Source organism: Equus przewalskii, chromosome 15 (genome assembly GCF_037783145.1).
Source record: "Equus przewalskii isolate Varuska chromosome 15, EquPr2, whole genome shotgun sequence".
NCBI classification, from domain to species: domain Eukaryota; kingdom Metazoa; phylum Chordata; class Mammalia; order Perissodactyla; family Equidae; genus Equus; species Equus przewalskii.
Window position 1 is genome coordinate 54808205 of NC_091845.1, and position 19353 is coordinate 54827557.

Here is a 19353-nt window from a genome sequence, read left to right on the forward strand (position 1 = left end):
CTACAACCACATGTCTCACCTATCCAGGCCGCATGAGCTTCTTTCAGATCTCCAAGAACTCTGTGCTCAAGGTCTAATCTCTCTCTTTTGTACCCTAGGTCCAGATGCTTCCTTTTCTTAGAACCTCACTCCTCCCTGGCCCTATCCTCCCCAAATATTACAAACATATACATATATATGTATGTGTATGTCTATGTATATAAATTTCACATTATATGTCATGTAAAATGCAATATATTGATGGGTTGTACCATCTCAACACTGTCTCAAAAATGTTAACCTGAGGTTTGACCCGTAATTGGTATATGTGTGGGCGCTCTATTGTGGATATAGTGTAGAATAAGTGTTCCAACATGATTTTTCAACTTAATCTGGTCCAGTAAAGTCATTTTCACTCTGTCCATGCCCCCTGATACATACCTCTGAAGATCTCTTTCTAGTCCTTTCTTTGATCACTATGGGTATTTTCAATTGGATAAAATTTGGTCTAGACTCAAAGACTTTTTGGGGTAAAAAACAAGGATCAACTACAGAGTTAGGAAGGAAGCTTACCCAATTTCCATTTGCACAAAAATCTTTAGCAGGAGCTAAAATATATCATGCAGTAAAAATAAACATATAAAACCCCAGATTCTGCAGTTAATAGAATGTGAAAATGTGTGTGTGCTGCTGACACTGGGGGCCTGGAATAAGCCTTAGCCACTTGTTTTGACAATAAACCCCACAACTACTCTGTAAACATAGCTGACATACATTCCTCGAATTTACCAAATACATATTCTCTGAGTCAGTTTCAACTCAGCAACTTGATAAGGGTCTCTGATAGGCTCTGGCTGTCTCATCTATCTGTAAATGAGATCCACACCCAGGGTCTCTTCAGAGGTCATTCATTAAATGCCTGTATACAAACCAATAGCGTGAGGGCTGGCCCAGTGGCACAGCAGTTAAGTTCACACTTTCCACTTCACCAGGCCAAGGTTTGCCGGTTTGGATCCTGAGTGTGAACCTACTCATCGATTATCAAGCCATGCTGTGGCAGGCATCCCACATATAAAAGTGGAGGAAGATGGGCACGGATGTTAGCTTAGGGCAAGTCTTCCTCAGCAAAAGGAGGAGGATTGTGGCAGATGTTAGCTCAGGGCTAATCTTCCTCAAAACAAAAGAAAAAAAGAAAGAAAGAAAAAACAGTGATAGTGTGATATCCTTTTAGAGTGAAAAAAGAAATCTAGGTGCAAAATTTTTATGGGCTGTGTTCTGCATGGTAAATTTTAATACCTGTTTTGACAGTCTAAGTTAGTATTGCTTATGTTTTTTATTAGCCATTGATTTTTGAATAGGACAGCTAGGACATCAGCCCCTAATTGTGATAACTGCAGTGAGAATGGTCAGTTTCCCTCCGTCCTTTCTCCCCACCAAAACCCTCAGTGATGCTCACAGTCTTTTTTATTAGTATGCAGGAGGTTCCATCACCACTCTGTCCATCATCACTCTGCCCTCAATTCAAGAAAAATGTGCACAGTGAAAATCCTGAAATTAGAGAACACAGTCAGGGCAAAGTCACATTACCAAAGTCACTCTTTGCTTTACAAAATTATTCCAAACAGTGTTCCTTTAACTTACAAGCTCCACTAAACTAAACTTCTGAGCACTTAGCAAAACCACATCTATTTCAACTACACGGTGTTTGACAATTATTAAATTTGGAGTGTGCTTTGGGGGAGAGGAAGATAACTGTTTAATACTGAGATTTTTGTGTATGGATGATCTGGGAAATAATCAATAAAAGAAAGAGGAAACAGAAGAGTAAGTCTGAAGAAGTTGCTGACCATGATTTGGGGAGTACCGTGTGAGATATTAAGAGGAATATCGTTTGCAGACAATCTGTGGTAGCTAGAACTCAGTGGCTATGACGTAAAGAAAGCTTCAGAACTGGAGATAGAGTTTGGGAGTTTCCACAGAAAGTGATGCAAGTCCCTGAAATTGATACTTAAAGGAGAAAAGAGGACTTAATGAAGAAAGCAAAATTCTTGAGTGACATCTGTTGATAAGTCATAATGAGAGTGGGGGTAGTGGTAAGGTAAGATCAGAAAGTAGCTAGAGCCTAGCAATATATATTGTTATGGAAATGAAGGAGGTGAGTCTCAAGGAGGAAGATGGGTGTGAAGGGAAGGAGATGTGTTGGAAGAAAGTGTTAACCTTCATACAAGATGCACCTTGTCTTTCTAATACATCCAATCTCCCTTGAAAGGGAGTATTTCCTTTTTTGCCTTTCCAGGGACATAATTTATTGTTGCAATGATACTATGTAACAAACAACCACCAAACCTTAGTGATATAAAACAGTAAGCATTATTGCTCATGCATCTACAGATGAACGAGGAAAAGGGGAGATGTTGGGTGGCTAATTTAGGCTGGACTCAGCTGGGGATGGCTCTGTTCCGTGAACCTCTTATCTGCTCCTTGAACCAGTGAACTATCCAAGGTGTGGTCTCATGGCAATGACAGAGACACAACAGCACAAGCCCAAATGTTTAAGAAACTTTCAAGAGTTTCTATCACATCATGTCTGCTAACATACGATTGGCCAAGGCAAATCGTGTAATTGCACCCCACATTAAAGGATGTTGAAGACTAACTCCACCCCAGTATAAGGCCAAATGGCCAAAATCAATATCAGTGGAGCAGGGAAATATACTACTCCCATGGAAGTGAGGAGGTGAGAATAGATATTTCTGAAGAGTTACCTAGTCTACCACAAACAAAGATGGTTACTTTTAAAATTAGCAATTTAGACATAATTTAACAACAGATAGAATATGGAATAATAAAATCTAGTGATAATTCAAGATGAGTCTTTTGCCTGCCACTGTGTGACTGTGGGAACCTGCCCCAGTTTGATTCAGCACATGCTTTGTGCCAAGCACTGTGCGAAGCACTGTGGAGAAAATCAAAGATGAAAATGACATAGCATCTTCAGCCTTCAATTTGAAGAAGAGACAGTCGCATCTAAAAGTTACTATAATGAAAAGTCAAGTGTAACAATAATTGTGGGCAGGAACAAAGTTCTGTGGGCACAGAAGAGAGACCAAAAGGAATTCCTCTTCTAAGTGACTGCTTAGGGATCAAGTACAGAAAATAGAATATACTATGGCTAATTTAGGAAGAAAGGGATTTATAGAGAATTAAAGACTCACAAATCATTGGAGGGCTAAAAAGACAAATATTTCAAAGCCATGCCCCAGAACTGGGCTGCTCCTCCTGCGCCAGTCTGGTGAATTGTGAATCTGCCACAAAATGCCAGCACTAGAACTACAATCTGCCTGGCAAAAATGGATTCCTATCATTATGCCTCTTCTCCCACCTAATTCAGTTCTGCAATTATGGCTTATACTAGTGTATCTGATTGGGTAAGTCTCAACCGCATCAGATACCTTAGCTGCAAGAGAGTCTGGAAATGCATGAGCCTCTCCAGTAAAGGAAGGGACTTCATTTAGAAGGAAGTTGGATCAATGCTGAATCAATCCCTAATGTCTTCTACAGGAAGCTCAGGGAAGAATTCATCAAGAGGGTGGCATTTATACCAGGTCTTAGAAAGTGCTGCCTTATGTCAAGGATGGCATAGGATTCTGTATATGAAAGTACTTTACAGATTGTAAAGTAGCAAAGGAATGTAAAGTCTTGCTTTACAATAGAGTACAATGGAGTCCTCCTGAATGGGGTCTTTGTGGAAACCTTTTTCTCAGTAATGAGAATCTAGGACTAGTTTTAGCTTTTTCTCTCCTCCAAATCTGTATGTTCATGGAAGGCCTGTATTTATTTTTCTGTAACACTTTCTGAGTATTTACTATATTATCTTACACTGTGCTAAGCCTGGTATATCTATAATGTCATTTCGTCCTCTCTATGAAATAGATTCTATTATTACCCTCAGAGAGGGTAAGCTACTTGCTCAGCATCTCATGTTAATTAGTTAGTCAGTTAGTCAGTGGAAGAACCAGTCTGATCCTAAAGTTTTTAAGCCTGGACACTGTGGTTTGTGGTAAAGGGAAGGGAGGAAAAAGGATAAAAGGCGAAGTATAGGTAATGGAAATCTGATAAAAGGCAGAGCTGGGAGAGGCTACAAAGAGTGCCCCAGAGAAAAATTGTCAGCCTAGGAGGGGCTCTGCAGGGAGCTGGACCAAGCCTTCACAAAGAAACAAATTTAACTCAGAAAGGTGAAACATTTGGTTCATGTAACTGTGTGTGCGAGCCAAAGCTTGCGGTTCAAATGGTTGTGGAGAGAGTTCTTTGGTATTATCCAGACTGAGTTTTGCTCTTGGCTCTGCCAATAATTAGCTCTGAAACTTTTGGGACAAGTTACTGCATCTTGCCAAGCCTCATCTGTAAAATGGGTTTAATAATACCTGACTCATGGAATTGTTGAGATAACGACTGTATACCATGGTGCTCAGTACATATCAAAGTGCTTGCTAAATGTTACCTGCAATCATTGTTGATGGGTACCTGGCCTTCCCATCTTGACCTCAGCTGCTTTTTCTCACTTTTTGCTGATCTGCTGGTAGTTTGAGCAACTTTGCTGCTGGTATATTCTGTTAATAAAGAAGAAAGAGGGAAGGCTGGGTATCCAGAAGGTGTAATATAAAAAGAGAACCCTTTAAGCAAGGGTGGGAATATATTTGTAGGAGTTGTAGAATTCCTTCAAGTTCTCATAACTGTGTGCATCAAATCTATTAATCATAAGAAAAATTTGGATGATTGGAGTTCTAGGCCCACATTCCGCTTATGCATACTCTATGGGAGGGGTTAAGCCCTGGGAAATAAACAAAATGCAAACAGCAAGGCAGAAATAAAGGCAACCATTAATCCATGGGCTGTAATTATCCTCAGAATATTCACTAATGGCATTACATTAGCCTTGGCTGTACATGGCCGGAGCTCTGTGAGCAAGTACATACTTGGTCATAAAGAGGAACTGATGGGTTACTCTTTCATTTCTTTTTTAACTACCTTGCCACTTTCCATGCAAATTTTCCTGAGCATTTATGGTTTTACAGGCTTCTGATGATCTAGCCTCTGATCTGTTTCCTTTTTCACTTTTGCTAACTAATCCCTTCCTGCTTTCCTGAATCAGCTGATTTTCAAATGTCAGGCTGGGTGGGTTGATTTCAGAAGCTATATTTAAAAAGAGACCTGCCTGCATCTTTGGCTCTTTATTGGGGCACCGTACTTAAAGAGGGATTTGATAGGATCCAGGAGACCGTTTCTTATTTTCTTTTTAGATCACACCCTGGAAGCAGAAGCCCAGCCGTTCACGTGGTGTTCTGTGAGTTAAGGGCAGGCTTTCTGCTGAGATCAGAAGCTCTCAGCCTTAGTCCTGAGGTCAGCCAGGCATTGTGGCTAAAACCACCCTGGAAATGCTGAACAAAGCTGAAGAGAAAAGTTGAACCATACAGTTGTCCTTATTTCACCAGACCACACATTTTCTGGCTCTGGTAGCCCTGTTTTCTGGACATGTTCGCAACGCTCTGGTAGGAGGCTGTAATGCTGTATCAGTTAGCTATTGCTAATATAACAAGCCACTCCCAAACCAAATGGATTAAAACAGTAAGCGTTTATCACTCCTCATGAGTTTAAGATTATCTGGGTAGTTCTGCTGGTCTTGGCTGGGCTCAGTCTTTCACCTGCAGTCAGCTATGGGTCCTGGAGGCAGTTCTGCTGATCGTGGCTGTGTTTGCTGCTGTAGGCTGGACCAGGATGTCCTCAGCTGGGACAACTGAGCTCTCCTCCACATGATCTCTAATCCTCCATCGGGCTATTCTGGACTCGTTCTCCTGGGAGTGGTAAGGTTCCACGAGAGCAAATGGAAGTTTGCAAAACTTCTTGAGGCCTAGGCTCAAAATTAGCACACCCTCACTTCTGCTGTTTTTTATAGACTGGAGAAAATTGTAGGACCAGCCAGATTGGAGAGGAGGTATGGTGGAGGAGTAGACTCTACCTATTGACGGGAGGAATTTCAAAGTCACATTGCAAAGAATGGTAGAGGCCCAGAGAATTAGTACTATATTTGCAATCATTCTACCACAAAGGCACCTTTCTCTATAACATGACACATTACAGAGTGTTTATGACTTGACAAGTGTTTCCACATCCAAAATCTCACCTGACTTGCCTAAGAATCCTATGAAGTCAATTTCATTCTTATCATTCCCATCTTACTTATGAGGAAACAGAGGCCCAGATCAGTAAATTAGGTAGTTAATTAGGTGGAGTTGCAGTGGAGCTAGAAATTAAATTGAGTTCTTAACTGTCACCAAGCTCCATGTTGTTTTCATGGTCCATGAAAAGATGATTATATCAAAGGATGACGTGAAAAGGAATGCTTCTTGGCATAGCTAAATTGTATGTGTCCAAAGACTGGTGAGTCATTCTGTCTCTGCAAGGCATTCCATGAAGCTCCCTCCTGCTTGGTGAATGGAGGGGCAAGTGTCTCCTGAATAGTCCAAGGTCTCTGCTGCCAGGCCTAGGTGGGGTGATCCTATGGGTGATCTGGAAGTTGAGGTCTTCATAGACATATAGGAGAAGGCTTGTGGAAGTCTACCAGTGATGCTCACACAAAAGCATCAACCATTTAAGGCTGACTTGGAACTATATATATGAATGTTGGGTATACACGTGATTACCTTTCACTCTCTTTTAGTAGGAAAAGAGAGTGTACTTTGGCACATGTTTAAATCATTTTCTCTCATGACATGTGTTTCTGGACATTTAGCTTTTGTTGCCTTCACTCATTGACTTAACAAATATTTATTGAGCATTTCAGTGTGTCAGGCACTGTTCCATGAAGGCTCTCTGTTCTCAATAAGCTTACAGTCTAATGGGGAAATACAGACAAACATATAAAGGTACTATATGTACATCTACATGTACATATATGTATACATATATAATATACATACAGATAACTATACAGCTAAACATATAAATAACTATAATATTACCATCATTCAGCAAGTGTATGTTCTCTGCAACTGCCACACCCTAATAAAAAAAACCCTGACAATTTCCTGCCCTAATGGTATTGCAAAGGAGATAGCTCTCCTAGGACAGGCACAATGCCCTAAGCAGAGGAAGAATCTTCACCAATCCTTTAACTTAATATAATTTTTTAATGTGTGAATAATCATCTTTGTATTTATTCCAGTGCTGGCTTACAGAAATTTTGGACTTGTTAAAAGTTTTACTATGTAGACATTTTAAATTATTTCTGGTGGTTGTCTTCTTCCAAGAGCTATATTGGAACTATCCTGTTTTATTGTTGCTATTTAATAACCAGAAAAAAAAAATCCACATTCTTTAATAAATCAGGCTGGTAGTTTTGTCATGCAAACCTCTCTTTATACACCTTTGAATCAATAAATAATTATTATCTCCTGTTATATCCCAGAGAAATCTAGTTAGGATATAATTTACAGTAAGGTAAAGGTTAGTCCTTAGTATAAGTGCGAATCCTCTAGATCGAACAGTATTCTTCATCCCGGAAATCCTCTTCAGAGCTACTGTAATGCTGAAGTAGCTCTCCTTTTGTCTGCTTTCCCAGTGAAAATCTCTTGGTGTTTTGATATTTGACCATCTTATTAGTCAGTGAAAAAAATTTTTTTAATTCCTTACAAGCAAGTGAGAGACTGTTTTTCAGAAAGAAAAAAAATAAGGAAAATAAACTAGTGCCCTACAGTGTTGCCCCTCATGGCACAGAGTTAAGATCCATTTTCAGAAAAACCTGCTGGGTAATTACATCTTCTACCCTTGCCTGTTTATCTCCGTTAAACACAGTAAACTTCTCACTGCTTAATTTGCTCTGTGGACCACAGCTTTGAGAAAGCTGGAGCTCTGGGGCCGTTGAGAGTTGATGTCTGCAGTATAATTTCACAGGCAGGGTTTTTTTTTCTAATTTGGCATTCTTGGCTCATTTCCAGTCAAATATCTTCCACTCCATGAAGCTTAAATATTTAGCCATTGAGGTAATACATCGCTTATCATCTGTCAGCTAAGCTGTAGAATCTGGATCCATATTCTTGACACTCCTAGGCTCCTATAGATTCAAAAGTTTGTCATCGGCATTCCTATGAAGCTATCCTGTTCCATGTCCCTTTAGGATTTAGGCTTTATAATGCTCATCATTGTGGCTGAATGTACTCTCAAAATGTAGTCACAGCACACTCCGTTTTTCTTTCCCAAAGGAATCTGTCTTATAATATTACCTGATAATTTTAATTTCATCAGTTGGATAAAATTATAGCTTACTCCCCTAAAAGCTTGCATGTAGGTCCCTCTTTACACAGCTTGATAAAAATAAATGGTGCCCTTCCTTCCTCTTACACTACACTGGACTTGAAACCATGAAGAAAGTGGAAAACGATGGAGTCATACTTCAAAGCCAAACCAATATACCTACTTTTCTCTTTTTATTCAAAGGGTCTTTATTCATCTGGAAGCCACATATCAATCAGATGCTTTTCTACAGGAGCCTGTCTATCACTAAAATGGAGTGTATCACTTGAAAGTGGAAGATATAGAATAAAATTGATGATGCCAGTGGCCCTCAGCCCCCCTGGAGAAATTCTATGGGTGGCCATGACTTTTAGAGTGCTCCTAACAGAAAGAGATGTCATTTTAAACAATTGCTTCCTCTTCTCTGATTATTCAAGATTCTAGGTACCTTTTCCTTTTCTGCAGGGCCCACTAAAATGAAGGTGCTGAGTGAGGAACCTCATAAGTGGATTAAAATGTAAAGGAAACTAGCCTGTTTTCTTCTAACTTATGAGTTCGCTAAAGATTACACAGGAACACGTGACCTTAGAGTTTAATAGTTCAGAAGCAAAGGAGAGGTACTTTATATTTGGGCTACTAGATTCACATTGGTTTCCTCATATTACTGTTCAAATATCAGTTGGGGCCTCCTGTAAACCTCATCTCATAGGTAAATATGGGGTTAAGAGAGTGAAGTTAAGTATTGCTCAGGAGAAGGACTAACAAGTTATCCTTTAAGTTCTGTTGGTCTTTGGTTTTTTTGCTGGACAAACTCAATGATGGTGGGTGGGAAAAGGGTTTCCCATTCATCACTCTTCTACAAGAAACCATCCTTCCTTAACAGTTTCTTTTTAGATTGAAAAAATGACTACCTGAGAGAGTATTATATTCTGTTTTACCTAAAAGTTAATATTAAGAACATTTAAAAATAAACAACAAGCAAAGCCCCCAATTCACCAAGATAAATGAGCAAAATTCATATTGTATACAAACCTGTGACTGTGTTTTTAAAGATGTACTTGCAACTAGGAAAGCTGCTTTTGAGGAAGGACTTCTGAGTCGAAGGAATGAACATCAGAGAGAAAAATGCTGTTACGTGTAGAGCATGTAATGTAAATTGAAACTGTTTCCACTCACACAATCTGAAGGCAATTTCCTTCCACTTGCATGCAATTAGAGGTGGGTCTTTGGAGTGTGGTTAATATTTCACAAGGTTACTTAGCAGATTGATATCGCAGAGTCAGTAAATCACTGTCTCACCAATAAGAGAAAACATTGCATTTGTCTATTGGCAACGACAGTGGTTTTTAAACAGAAGTTGGTTTAAGAAGATGCCTAGTATGACTCTCCTTTAGGAATCTGAATAAACTTAAAATTTAATCCTTAAGTACGTACTGATGATAGAGTGTTCTAGACCGATTGAAGTTGATGAGAATGCAGATTCTCAGTTCTTAGCTGAGTTTGACGGTCCAACCAGTTTGTCATCATCCACTTATACTGGTTTGACTTCCACCTACCTTTTGCAGCAGTTATTTTTTGAGATTTTAAGAAATGATTATTTTATTAAAACTTAAATAGAACAAAATACTAATCTCTACACAGTTGGATTGTTTTCACATGTCATGGTGAGAGAGGAAAGATAATCTTCCCTCTACCCTTCTAGGTTCTTTGTTGAGAGATCCTTATAATAAAAGACGGATTAACAGGAGAAAAACACACAGAAGTTTAATAACATGTATACCTCCTGTATACATGGGAGAGACCCAAGAAAATTAAGTCACTCCCCAAAATAGCCCAAGCCACCACCTTAAATACCATCTATAACTAAAGACAAAAAAAGACATTGGGGGTGGGAAGTCAATTATGGGAGGTAACCAGGAAAAACAGAGTAAACAAGGGTAAGGTTGTTATGCAGATTTAAATCCTTGCCTTTTCCATTGATAAGGATTTCTAGAGGTTGAGTCATCCCCCTCTTAATGGTACAGAGAGGGACACACCCTTATAAATGGAGATTTCCCTCATGAATGTATAGGATACTTATAAAAGGATAATTTCTATTCATTTTTTAGGGTTTTCCCTGTGTCTGGTGTTTCTAAAAAATAATCAGCCTAAAATAATCCTTATGCCAAAGATTCATGTTTGGGGGTGACAAATTCTGGTCCTCTTCATCATTAACATCTCTCAAATGTTAACTAACAAACCTTTGAGTTCCAACACTTTCTAGAAACCCACAAATGATCTGAGAGATGGAGAAGGTTTCTTCTAGAACAATTCATGTTGCACTTCAGCTACAGTCATCCTGCTGTGGAGTGTGCTCCAATGATAACTACCAGGGGAAGAGGTTGAGAGAGAAAGGACAGGGAATCAGTCACTTATAACTCCTTGAGACTTAATGAAGCCAGTAGTGTCCCATGGAATCCTTATTACCAGGGCTGTCTGAAATTTATAGTAACTGTAGTAACTTATCAGATGCAGGGCATTCTTCAAAAGCTGAGATTGGCTGTGGCACAGCCTCCACTGTTATTCCTGTCATCTTTGACCATAAATTTCTACACCTCCATGCAAAGCGCACCCCTTCAATGGATTTTGTGCTTAAACTGCAACTTGGAACTGTTAGATAGGCAGAGGTGGGCCCTACAGTGTCTAAAATGAAAATTAAACTTGGTCTCATGCCAGCCTGGGCTAGTACTCAGTTTGTGAATCTGGCCTCCCTTAAATTTAAAAGAAGAGCACGCTGTTGGTAATAACCCTGAAATTATCTGAGAAAACCCCATGCACAGCACCACCTCAGGGCCACCTGTTTTGCTCAAGCTCCTCAGTGAAGTCCTCGGTCAGGTCCCTTTTGTGTGCGGAGTGAGAAGCCACAACAGCGCTCTAATGAAATCGGTTTCAGTGGACAGGCTGGGCGGCCTTTGGAAGCCTTCCGCCTGCTGGGTTTAATTTCAAAATCTCAGCCTGTCTTATTCAGACGCCGTGGGCAAGGCTCTTTTTTTGTTGTTCTTTTCATCCTTGGCTTCATTACTCTTTGCCATTCACTTGTTGGGAAGAGAGGGGAACAAAATTGGTTAAAGGTGCAGAGGGAAGCTGGGTTTAGCTTTGCTGTTTAATCCTCCTGTGACAAAAACCAGCGGAAGTTTTCAAGGGGTTTCCTCTAAAACTAGGAACAGTGAAATGGTAAGACCATTGGGGACCGCCAGTGCCACAGAAATCTAATTGAGTTTCTCAGTACGCATTTATGGGACACAGCTGTAGGAAAAACTAGATTGGGAAGCGGGAGAAGATAGCCCCTCAAATCATTTCTCTTTAAATTTTCCTGTTAACCTATTTTTCCCAGATACTTCATTCAAAATCTGGAGGGCTTTTTTTCTCTTTTGCTTGGTATATTCAGTTTGCCTAAGAAATAGTTCTTTACTTCTTTCTCTACCAAAGCACATTTCCCTTTACATTTGCTGCAAAAGTTGACCTTGTGGTACAGATGATGTCCTGTGTCTTCCAAAAATGTGTAAAATAGATAATGTTCTATTGATTTTAGGCTCTGCCAGGCCCTAACGTTCATTGTAAGTAAAAAATGAGCTCTCAAGTCAGGCAAATAAATCAGCATTTATTTTGAGTCAAGATGAAAATAAATTAGTTTGAATAAGATACTGATTTAAATCAAGCAATATGAAACCAAGAACAAATTACGTGTATATTGTGTCTATGTGTATTGCTAATATGGGCAATTAGTTGTAGCAATTGTGGCAAAAGATTGGCCACAGGGAGAAAGAAAGGGAGCAATACAAGTTTTTGCCCAGTAGGTTAGTCCATCCTTTGAAAATATAAATTGGTGCCCTCTCAGTAGCAGCTATGACATTTCACACAGTCTCCCCTTTGGAATGCTGTGTGGGTATCTCAGTAGACCTGGCATTTTGGAAGCCTAAGCAGAGGGAGAGCGACAGTGCTGGTGGTGCCAGTGGATGATTATCCAGTGCATCAGGGCCACTTGTCCACTCCATTCACTTACACAGCATTCATAAGACAGGCTGTTGGTATGCGTCAGGTGACTAGACAGTGTATTGCCCAACTCAGGCCACTTTTGAAAGTGAAATGGATGCTGTTAATAATTACACCAGAGAAACATGCACAAATAAGGACTCTTTGGAGCAAACCAGCATCCCTAGTTGTATGCTCTTTCTATTGCAATTTTAACCCCTTCTCTCCCATTCATGAAAGCATGTCAGAACAGGAGTGAGAGGGATGTTATATGAGGATAATCTGAAATGTCCTCTAACCTACTTTGAAGAACAAGGAAGAGGAGTTACTTGCAAATTCCTGTACTTTTAACCTGCTTAATAATAAGTAACCTACATACCACACAGCCAATTGAGTACCAGCAATATCTCCTGACCTTTGTCAAAGCATTCTTTTCCATCAGCCCTGATCATTGGCTGTAAAACACCATGTCTTAAATCTCCATCACTTTTTCTACTTCAGTTTATGGTATTTAACCCATTTTGTTTCATACGATAGTCACTTTTATGTTTTCTTACCCCTCCCTGAAAGGTGACTGTTACTCCCCATTACTCCTTATTAGGGTGCCTCAGCAGCTTATTTGTATTAGATGCTGAGCTGGAGCAAGTAACAAGGGACTGTGGAATTCTAAACCACTAAGCAGAGGCAGCCCGCCCTTCTACCTGCCTGCAGGTGCCTTGCAGGAGTTTCCTAGAAGATTGAAAATATTGCCAGATAAAAACTTCCCCTCCCTATTAGTTAAAAGACTACAAATAAACATAAGGAAAGCACAGCTGAGATGTTTGAAAACTCCTCTATTCTCTAAGTTCAAAGTAAGTTCAATTGGTTTAAAGTGTTATGTTCTTGGAGAAATGTCCCAAGATACAACTGTTGCTGAAAGTAAGTGTGGGTTGGTCAGTGCATGGCTGGATTAAGGTAGTGATAGCTAATTAGCCATTCATCAAACAATGGAAGAGCTGGAAGGAGAAAGTGAGAGCCGTCTAGCCTTCTGGTCAGTCTTTTCTTCTGATTACAGACAGAAGACCAAGGGTATCATGGAAGCTCACGATCTTCCCCGTGCCCTCTAATTGAGGCTTGGAGACCCGGTGGACGCTTTCTTGCTTCATCTAAAAAGGGATACCCAGCAGCATGGGCAACACAAATACAGCCTTTGGTTCCATTTAAAGTAGCTAGAATCAGTTATTCATAGAAACTGTGGTGCCCCAAATGGCAAACTGACCATGTACCTTCAGAGCAACAGCTAGAAATAACAAAACAAGCTTATAATCAAGAATGGTGACGTGAATTTTCCGAACATCAAAATAAGACAATGATCATTTGTTAGAAACTATTGATCGTTAATTATGGTAAGAGTCCTACAGTATTGAGCTGGGCTGGGGGGAGGGGGGTTGTTGTTTTGCTTTACTTTTTTCCCCCTGTGGGAAGTATAGACAGTCACATAACATTTATTCAATCCCAAAAGCACATAGATCAGTGTTCTGAGGGGTGTAACATGAAATGTGGAATTGAGAAGTTCAAAATAAAAAAAAAATAAATAAATAAACAGAGGCACCATTTTATATAGAAGAATTCAAAATGTAATAATTGAATTATATTCAACTTTCTTTCCCAGTTAAAAATCCTAGCTGACAGCTCTAGTTATAGAATAATGTCATATTTATTCAGTGCTTTTTGTGTGCAGCACACTGTGAAATAGGTACTATTGGTACTGATTTTCTGGCAATAAAAGCTATTGAGTCTAGAATAAAATTTTTAATTTTTTGATAGCTAAGGCCTCTGACACATATACTGTTTAACCAAAAAACGCCATGACTGACAGATGCATGTCTGAAAATCCGGCGCCCTGGCATCTTTCTTGCCAAACCCTTTAGTGCCATTTTCAGATGCTGACTTTCTGGCAGAAGTAGACTATTGATTGGGCTGACTCCATGGGGTATTTTTACATCCTTACCATAGTCAATGAGAAGTGCTGAGAGAAGAAACTGACTATTCTATCCCAAGAGGCAGGTGGGATAATGAGCTGAATCTGGTCTGTGCTCAAGTACACACTGGTCATTCTGTTTTGCTTTTACCCTAACTTAAAAAAAAACTCACACCATCATTCATTTCAGAACCATTTAAAATAGTCTGAAAGGAGGCATTAAACCAATTGAATCAGAATTTGGCTTGAGATTTTTCTTTCTACGTTCATGCACTTCCTCAAATCCTTCACTAGATGGTGTTCCAAATCAATCCATAGTCCTTAGACCATTGCTTTGGTCCAGGAGGAACGGGGAAAACACAAAGCCGTCCCTGTGACTCATCTGCCTCCCTTCTTCTGACTTCAAGAATGACTGGACCTTTCACAGCTATCCAGTGAGTGATTAGATCTGAATATTGTTGAACTGTTTTTGCGAGCCATGCTTGTTAATATTTTGTGGGTGGTTCTGACAGGAGGCATTTTCCTTGTGATTGGCAGGAAGCCTTGCTAGACCCATCATTAGTGGCCCCCGTGATCTAGCTGGTGCTGTGAATCAGGAGCAAATTTGTTTTAACTCCCTGGTAGAGACAGTCAGTTCAAACCACAGGCCACAATCCTGACAGGAACTGAAATCCAAGTTGGGTGAGTGGGGTGGACACATGAGTAATGAATAGAATGTATTTACACAATATGATAGACCAGTGGAAATATATAAACCCTGTGCGCTCTTATGTAAATCTTCCATGTTGCCTTAGATATGGCCGTGTCTAGAGTCTTCATTTCAAAGAAAGAGATAAATTAATGTTTTTGTAAATACTGAAAATTCATTTGGCACACAAAATATATTGGAGACTATCTTTCCAAGGGCAACTGGATTTGAAGATTCTGCAAAAACTGTCCAAAGAGATGTATGAACAGATGTGAATTTATCCTTCACCAGAATTAATGTGTGTTTAGATTCAGACTCTACTTAATTCCGCAGTTCTCTTGCTCTCTCCTCCCCTTCTGCTCAATTATTCAGATAGCTAAACACACCATCATTTTGACAGCTATATATGCAGTTGGTTCATCCTTGGCAGTAACCAAGGAGACTGAATTTTTTCATGACATGTTTGAGATCTGTAGGCAGCTCCATGGGAAAAAAGAACTTCTAGACAATGCAACGGATTGTGTGTTAAAATCCCTGGGAGGGAACAGTGGCCTGGTTCCACTTGTGATCATTTGGCTGTCAACTAAGCAGAGCAGAGCTGGAATCTAATTGACGGGTCTGATGGTATGCTTCGTGTTCAAGGCTTAGTTCAGGTCTGCGATGATGAAAATCATCTGAGGGGTACAGAGAAAAATGCAGGAACCTGAAAGTTACCACCATGTTGTAGAGACATCCCTATAGAGCTGCAATAATTTTACAAGGTACCAAAAAGGACCTGTGAGGATAAAGAATGGAAAATTCCTGGCCTCAATTGTATCCTTTCACTGAGGAATTTTTCAGTCATTGTCTGCCCTGTAGTGCTCAAACTCACACTATTTCATTTTCACTTCCCTGCATTGCTGGCCCTCAGGAACACGGAAATACAATGCTGAATTTATAGAGTATGATTTTGTACATCTGATAGTGCTGGTTCATTTTTTTCAAATATTTGAATTGCAATTTTTATTGACAGTTATTTTAATGACAAGTTTTTTTTTTGCATCCCCAAATTAGACCTCATTTTAATTTGTTGATATTCCTGAGTGTGAGATGTCTGATGAGCCAAGATTAGATACTATTCTCAGCTGACGGAAAAGTACAAAGTAGAAAGAGAAAGAAGCTTCTCACAAGCAAAGCTAACCCACCTGTCACCTTATGGCCCAATGAGCTATGCCCTGGTACCATTTTCCATGCCTACCTGAAAATACTTAAGGCGATGACTATTTGCATCTCTCATGTTCTTCATGTTCCTTTAATAAGGAGGTTCCCATACTTGGCTTCACATGAGAAACACAGGAAAATTTTGGTAAAAATCATATTCCCAGGCCCAACTTCTTAGAGATTGGAGATTCCATAGGTCTGCAGTGAGTGGTGCCCTAAAATCTGTATTTTTAACAAACATCTCCAGATGATTCCAAGGCAATTTCTCCACAATCTGGAAACACTAAACAGAGTGATTCAGTGCCTGGTGCAAATGCTACTATCTCCACCCCCGGCTCAATTTGAATTATGTTAACATTAGGATTAAGTGAGTATTAAGTTGTTTCTCTGTTCTATATTCCCTCCGGCACATGTTTATTCAAGCACACAACCATACTATACGACCTCAGAGCAATTTCACTTACCTTGAAAATCTCCCTTACTCTGTGAATAAGATGAAAGCCTCCCTAGGCAAATAACTAATTTTTAGAGAAGATGAGTTCTACATTTCTTTTTATACCAGTTCAGGAGGAAGGTGTTCACCCCTGCCTTGATGTCTTATGAGGGAACTGTGATAGATTTGATGCATGTCAGATTATCTATCTCATGGACAGAAAAGACACTGTGTGGTTGTGAATCCCATTGGCCATTATTTTGACAGTAGAAGAAATGGAAAGAATGGGAGGAGGATTTTTGTATTTTAGGGCAAGGTGAACTTCAGGGTAGGGCTGAAAGATAAATTTAAAATGTTAAATCAAGCAGAAAATGTATTGGAAAAGTAAATATGCTTTTATCTGGTGGTATTTAAACTTACAGGCAGTAAAAAGTGACAATCTCAACAATTGTCACTTTGGCCCATGCACCAAAGATGGTGGATATTGGCCATGGGCTCCTGAGCATATTTGATCCTAATTATTTATGGTAGAAGACATTTAACAGAACATAGAGCAACATATTGAGATTCATTGCTTTTTGAAAGAAAACTTGACTTCCTAGTCTGAGTGTAATAAATCACAAAACTGACTTCTATTTAATTGAGCAGATAGTATTGAGATTTTCTTTCCTACCCCTTATCCATGCAGGACAGAGCCCTAATGCAAGATGTTGGGAATTTCATGACTTTGGTGTAGAGCACAGAATTATTATTTATTATTCAAAATATGCTCCTGAATTGAAAAGAAAGCATTTCTCTGTTCGGTCAATATAATTAGGAATCTAATTAATGGACATGTAAATCATGACATATATTAATATTTATTCTTAGTTATCATGAGTTTGTCTTATCAAACCAATTGCTCAGCAAATGTTGACTTAAAGGATTCTTGCTTCACCTCATTACTGTTTGACCTCATTCATTAACTTGGCACGCATTAAACAGGCCTTCACTGAGAATCCACTCTGAGTTTTGTATAGCAGGACAGAGAAAGATGAAAGGAATAGAAACTCATTGAGTACTTACTTACTGGCACTTTATATTTCATCTGAATTAATTCCTACAAAAACCTATGAAGTTGTTTTTATTGTCTGTTTTTTACATATGGGAAAACCGAGGAATTATCTATGTCTTTCAGTGGCCATGGAGCAGCTTTTGATGTTAAAACAATACAACTGTGGTTGTAAAACATTAGGCTTGTTTTAAGATTTTTTTTGTTTGTGTTTTTTTTTTTTTTAATTTTCTTATGCTATGGCAGGGATCAGCCTGAGGCCAAATCCAGTCCGTTACCTATTTTTGCAAATAAAGTTTTACTGGAACACAGCTACACTCACATGTGTTCTGCTGTCTGTGGCTTCTGTAGATTGATACTATCTCTCTATGACTTTTATGATGGCAGATACTCACTGAATAACAGCTTAGAATCGTAGATCATTGCTTTGACTTTACCTATGGAAATCTAAGTGCATGATTATCTTCAGGGTTTGAGGCTTTAGTCTCCAGTGTCTAACGCAGAGAAAACTTATTACAGCCAAACTTTCAAACAAATGGGAGTACCTTAGCTTCCTTTAAAATGGGACTCATCCTACATCTGGCCTAATACATGTTAGTTTGAGTTGTATTAATTAGATTTCACTTAGTTATGCCACAGCAACAAATGAGCCCTCCCTCTCAAACTCAGTGGTTTATGATAACAAAGGTTTATTTCCTCAACACATTTCATGTCTACTTCATGTCTAGTGGCAGCTCTGCTCTGCCCCATGGTCTAAAGACCATGGTTGAAACCCAACGTCCCCGCGAAGGAGGAGCCCCTCCCTGAGACATGCCATTCTCACAGCAAAGGGAAAGGAGGAAAGGGCTGGAAGAAACACACAATGGTTCTTAAAGTTTCAGCTCAGAATTGATCACATGACAATGGAATGGAGATACATACTCCTGCTACAGGGAGGCACTGCAGGTTACCAGGCAAAGGCAAGGATACATACTCTTGAAGCAAGAAGGACATTTGAATAATTGAAAATAATAAGAAAATCTACTGCGGGCCATAACAATCAATTCCCTATCTGCCAACTAGAAAACATCCATCCTCCTAACCATCACTTAGGTGATCAGAGTGTTGTGCAGTTTCGGCATTATTGCTTTCTGTAAGCACCTCACTATCCCATCCCTCTTCTGGATAGACTATTGCTCTGTCTTTTCTTCTAGCAACCCAGCCTTACCTCATCTTCCAGCATGTGTTTCTGTTTTTCTTTCTGAGGTGAGCGCCTATGACTTGACAAATAATTGATGGTGTAGTAAAAGCAGGCCCAGTCAACAGCTTTTGATTTGCTCCCATCAATAGGTATGCACTATTCTGAGGCACTTCGACTGACTCTTCCAGGTCTCTGCCTTCCATTTGTCAGGCTTGTAAAGTAGAACGTAAAATCACCTAAAAAGCTGCCTTGTGATGTAAGTTTCAGTTTCCTTTTTAAAGAAAGCTGACCTCTTTGTAAGCCTAAAGATGAAAGTTGCCAGTTGAATGCAGATATTTTTGGCTCTTCTGCCTGGAGGTCAGTGAAGTAGAACAAGATATTAAAGATACTTCCCCAAACTGGGTCAGAACTGTGTTAAAAGACGAGGGGATTATTTCAGGAAGCCACACAATAATCCACTCACACAGGTTGAAAAACTTAATTTAGGTAGCATTTTTGGACTCCAAAAAGCTGTGTGAAGAGATGGGTTAGCCCGCCAGGGTAGCGCACGGGATCGCCACAC

General features: G+C 39.6%; 1 protein-coding gene and 1 long non-coding RNA gene across 12 annotated transcripts in view; one reads left to right on the forward strand and one right to left on the reverse strand.

Moving 5' to 3' along the window:
• Positions 1–19353, forward strand: part of GADL1 (glutamate decarboxylase like 1) — a 158046-nt gene that overhangs the window by 120885 nt on the left and 17808 nt on the right. For 2 of the 11 annotated variants that reach the window (XM_070575910.1, XM_070575914.1), the window contains exon 16: positions 5744–5835. The exons of 8 other annotated variants lie outside the window; for them this stretch is intronic. In XM_070575910.1, coding sequence (XP_070432011.1) covers positions 5744–5800 — 57 coding nt within the window. In that variant the 3' untranslated portion in view covers positions 5801–5835. Of the gene's footprint in view, positions 1–5743; positions 7385–19353 lie in introns of those variants that run through there. One more of the 11 variants, XM_070575913.1, reaches the window with a different exon arrangement.
• LOC103567707 (uncharacterized) lies at positions 1296–19019 on the reverse strand. The gene is made up of 3 exons (XR_548761.2): positions 18819–19019; positions 4481–4589; positions 1296–1527 (listed from the first exon to the last, which is right to left on the reverse strand). It is a non-coding gene; the product is annotated as an uncharacterized lncRNA (long non-coding RNA).